Consider the following 4,416-nt stretch of genomic DNA (forward strand, 5'->3'; position numbering starts at 1 on the left):
TAAGAAAAACCAAACTATAATTTAAAATGTTCAAAATGCCATGCATGTAGACATGTAGTTTCTTAAAGGAATTTCATATGCTTTTAATAAATAATATAATTATTCATATCAACATAGAATTAATAAAAAAAAATGTTGAAAAAATCAATGGAAGATCTTGATGGTTGACTACATATCACTGTTTGTTTGTTTGTCTTTTTTTTTTTGGTTGTGCTTAAATGTAAGAGCCTAGAGGTCAAAAGTCAAGTACCATAAAAGTCAAAATTGACTATTTGACTTCAACATTCTATATAGAATTATTATCGGCCAGGTGGTACGTACACAGAAGAGAAAGAAAGAATTATGGCCGGGCCGGGCCGTCCGCAGTTCGTGCTATTCGGGTCCTCAATAGTTCAGCAGAGCTACAATGTTGGCGGCTGGGGTGCTATCCTCGCCGATCTCTACTGTAGAAAGGTACCCGCTGCGGCAGCGATCGATATTCTTTTTGTTTCAAGAATTTCCGATCGCTTAATCGATTCTAGCTTCATTAATGTTATTTGGTTTTGTGATTTTGTTTAGAATAAGAATATATTGATTGATCGCGTGTAGAAATCGCAGCTTTTAGTTTGTCATTTTGGTTGAATTTTGTTGCTGTGATGGGATTTTACGTAATTTGCCTCAATATCCATTGTTTGGATTATAAAGGATGAGAAAGATGAAATCCTGTTGATTTTTATACTGATTTATGGAATTTTAGTCCGAATTTATTTATCAAAAGAATGATCTTGGTCGAGTGTTGTGAACTCGTTTTGCATTTGTTTGATCATATTGTAGGAGCATAGTTAAATGACACTGAATAAGAAATATGCATTCTTGAGTGGTATATAATGGAATCATGGTGCTTTTGAAGTAATAGGAAATGGATTATGTGCTGCTGTGACCGGTTGTGTATCGTCTTTCTCATCTGAATTTAATAGTTTTCTCACAAAAAGTTTCTTTTTCTGGGCAATGGGCATCTTCTTAGGCAGATATAATACTACGCGGATATTCGGGTTGGAATTCAAGGCGTGCTTTGGAAGTGTTGCACCAGGTTTTTCCCAAGGTATCCACCGCATGAAATTATTCGGGTTCATTATTTTAGGAAGTCTAATATTAGCAACGCTTTTGAACTACTACCTTCATTGGTTACCCTGATTCCTACTGTTGGACTCAGGGAAGATCCAGTGAAAGACCCCTCTGCTTGAAGCAATTATCACTAAAAATTTCAAGTTTCACCCCCTCTCCCTGAGACTCCTAGCTCTGGACTGAATCTAAATGTAACATGTTTCGTGGTGATTTACGTTTTGTGTTTAGGATGCAGCTGTCCAGCCTTCACTCGTTATTGTATATTTTGGTGGTAATGATGCGATGCGCCCGCATCCAAGTGGCTTAGGCACGCATGTTCCTCTTCTTGAATATGTTGAAAACATGAAGAAGATTGCTATTCACATCAAGGTAACATAATGCTTTTGTTGGTATTTTAATTTATTATCATTTCAAACATAGTGTTTGAGTAAGTATTTGTCATTATTCATATACTAAAATGAACTTAAATAACCTATGAGGAGGATGCTAAACTTTTATATTAACTTCCTAACTAGAAAATGGAAGAAATGACTGAAAACAGCTGCCGACCATCGTTTATGTTTCTCATGAGGATCTAACTTCGTTCTGCCATTTACCTCCATGGTTGTTCATGCCGTGACTCTCTTTTTATCTCTACTAGCAACCGTGGCACGTGATTTTTACATTTGGGAAAAAACATAAAAAATTATAATATAGAAAAAACACGTGAGTTTTTAAAAAAGTAAAGAAAATTTGTAAAAATGTGTTTGGATAATTTAATAAATACGGATAATGGAATTTGAAAAATAAGATAAAGAGAAAATAAGATAATGATGTTGGAGAAAAATGAGGATACATTAGTCATTTGAGATATAAATTAAAGAAGATATGTGTTAAATTTAGGGGTAAAATGGGGAAAAAATTTGGTGTGATTTGACACACAAAAGAATGTTAGTATAAGATCTTCATCTATTTTAATATAGTATAGATTTCTGCTCTTGATAAAGAGTAGGAGCGGCCATCTGAATTCCATATCCTAATCTTGCTTTTATTTGTATTATTGCATTTCTTACAATCGACTGTAAACGAAATTTATATGTAAAACTACGCATCTAAGTATTCACACACTTGCCGGAGATATCATATCAAGAAACTTCATTACATGTTTTTGCAAGTTGGTGAAAACTTCTTGTTCCAGTGAATTCTGGTGGAACCATTGAATTTATACATGCATAACTCTAAACCTATCCCTCTGCAATCTGTTTGTTCCTGATTTCGTTCACGTTAATACCATGCATCGTGTGCTAATTATTGTTGTTTTCAGTGTCTTTCGAAGAAGACACGGTTGATTTTTCTTACCTCTCCGCCAGTTAACGAGCAACTGATTGACAAATATTTCGGGTAGATTTTAACTCGACTCCTAGTGATTTATTCCATTTTCATGTTTGAACATATCATCTTAAAACATATGGTGTACGTTTTTCTCTGCCCTCATCTGTCTAAACCAGCAAATCATTGAATAACCAAGCTCGTACTAATGAAGCCTGCCGCGCATATGCTGAAGCATTGGTGGCATTGGGCAAGGAACTAAACATCAAAGTCATCAATATTTGGACTGCAATTCAGCAGAGAGATGATTGGTCAACAGCTTGCTTAACGTAAGCTCATTGTTTATATTGCTATGTTTCTTCCCATTTTTTTCCCGCGACAAAATGTTGCTGTCTAGAACTACCTCAGAAAGCGCAATCCTATACAAGATGCAACAATTCATTATCCTATACAAAACATCAAAGTTCATAGAGTAATGCTGTTGTTGTCTTGTGCAGAGATGGAATTCATTTTACAACTGAAGGGAGCAAAATCGTCGTGAGGGAGATATTGAGGGTACTCAAAGAGGCTGAATGGAAACCGAGCCTCTACTGGCTATCGATGCCAACGGAATTTCCGGAGGATTCGCCTTATTACGAGGTTGGTTCTGATGGGAAAACTACTAGGAACTTCTCTAAATCGATTTCTAGTTGGCAAATCCAGTGGACTAATGGCATTAAATCGAATCTCTAAATTAGTCTTCTCTTGCTTTGTTTAAAAACTACGCATCTTAATTTATAATAATATGAGGTTTCAAACCATGACCTCTTGTTTTATGACAATTTTTTAGGTTCTTTTCTTTTTTTATATTGTCATAGATATGATTTTGTTTGTATTGTTTAAATAAAAAACAATATTAATAAAAAAGAATAACAATAAATCACGATAAATAATAATATTATCAGAATGAGGGTTGAACGGAATTTCGATGAAAATGAAACTACTGACACTGTCGATTTAATATCACCAAGTGGAGTTAAGCCCTTGGATCATGGGGGCCCACATGAAAATATGTGGATCCAACATATTTTCATGTGATCCGAATTGATCCAAGGGCTATGCTGCACCTGGAGCAGCATAGTCTCACCCGAAAATTAGGTTTGATTAATTAAGAAATCTGATTTTTTTTTTTCAAAAAATCATGAAAATGAGGTTTCAAACCGTGACGCGTGGGGTGGCCGGACAGCTACCCCAGGCTTTCTGCACCTTTTCTTTTATTATAATTTTAAATTTTTTCTTTTATTTAACGGTGAGTTTTTGCACCCTTTTCTTTTCTTTTTTTTTTTAATTTTTATTTTATTTAACGATAAGATTTAATTAAAAAATCCGAATTAATTTAAAAAAAATTCATAAAATTTTCAACGGCTAGTTTAATAAAAAAAAAATAAAAAATTCATCTATAAATACTCACCAATTTGTACAAATTTTCATTCCAACACATTATCTTATATAATATATTACACACAAATTCTACTCTTCCTTTTTCACCAACTTTTTTTTTATTTCTATAATATTATTTTTTATTTGAAATGGATGAAAATGAAATTTTTTAAAAATTTCATAAATTGTACAAACACCTGAAAGAATATTCATCTTTCCAAAATTCACAAATTCCATAAAATTATCAATATTCACAATATCCACATCAATTTCCAAAATCCAGTTTGTTCCACAAAATCTTCAAAATTTCCAAGCTTTTGAAAATTCTATGATCATGCGTATAATGTCCCCAAGGTCCATATCAACCGCCTACAGCCGAAAAATGACAAAACATGAGCCATCCATATTTCACGTAGCCGTTCATGGATATGGTACCCCACAAACAACTGGTATGCCTTTTACATATCTGATGGCAAATAAACCTGCAACTCCAACTTCTGTCCTGGAGACTCAAGTTTCCCACCGTGAATCCCCAATTGAGGTGGTAAATTTAGAAAAATCGGATTCAAATGTTGAGGGTACGAG

General features: G+C 34.0%; 1 protein-coding gene across 2 annotated transcripts; it reads left to right on the forward strand.

Annotated features, from left to right (window-relative positions):
* The first annotated feature begins 342 nt into the window (after positions 1-342).
* LOC140891396 (GDSL esterase/lipase CPRD49-like) lies at positions 343-3,250 on the forward strand. 2 transcript variants are annotated; one of them, XM_073299860.1, is made up of 6 exons: positions 343-453; positions 1,004-1,081; positions 1,333-1,473; positions 2,408-2,484; positions 2,592-2,741; positions 2,910-3,250. In XM_073299860.1, the coding sequence occupies exons 1-6, from the start codon at positions 343-345 to the stop codon at positions 3,142-3,144; spliced, it is 792 nt and encodes a 263-aa protein (XP_073155961.1). In that variant the 3' UTR covers positions 3,145-3,250. The 2 variants fall into 2 exon arrangements, with proteins under 2 accessions (XP_073155961.1, XP_073155962.1); XM_073299861.1 differs by having other exon boundaries at positions 353-453; positions 1,008-1,081; positions 1,340-1,473.
* The last annotated feature ends 1,166 nt before the right edge of the window (positions 3,251-4,416 follow it).

Source organism: Henckelia pumila, chromosome 3 (assembly GCF_033568475.1).
Source record: "Henckelia pumila isolate YLH828 chromosome 3, ASM3356847v2, whole genome shotgun sequence".
In the NCBI taxonomy this organism is placed as follows: Eukaryota; Viridiplantae; Streptophyta; class Magnoliopsida; order Lamiales; family Gesneriaceae; genus Henckelia; species Henckelia pumila.

What these genes read in the sequence shown, in the direction of transcription:
- LOC140891396 (XM_073299860.1), top strand. Translation starts at nt 343, where the DNA reads ATGGCCGGGCCGGGCCGTCCGCAGTTCGTGCTATTCGGGTCCTCAATA. An exon ending in AGATTGCTATTCACATCAAG is followed by an intron (nt 1,474 to 2,407) that starts GTAACATAATGC and finishes TGTTGTTTTCAG; the next exon opens with TGTCTTTCGAAGAAGACACG. An exon ending in TGGTCAACAGCTTGCTTAAC is followed by an intron (nt 2,742 to 2,909) that starts GTAAGCTCATTG and finishes TGTCTTGTGCAG; the next exon opens with AGATGGAATTCATTTTACAA.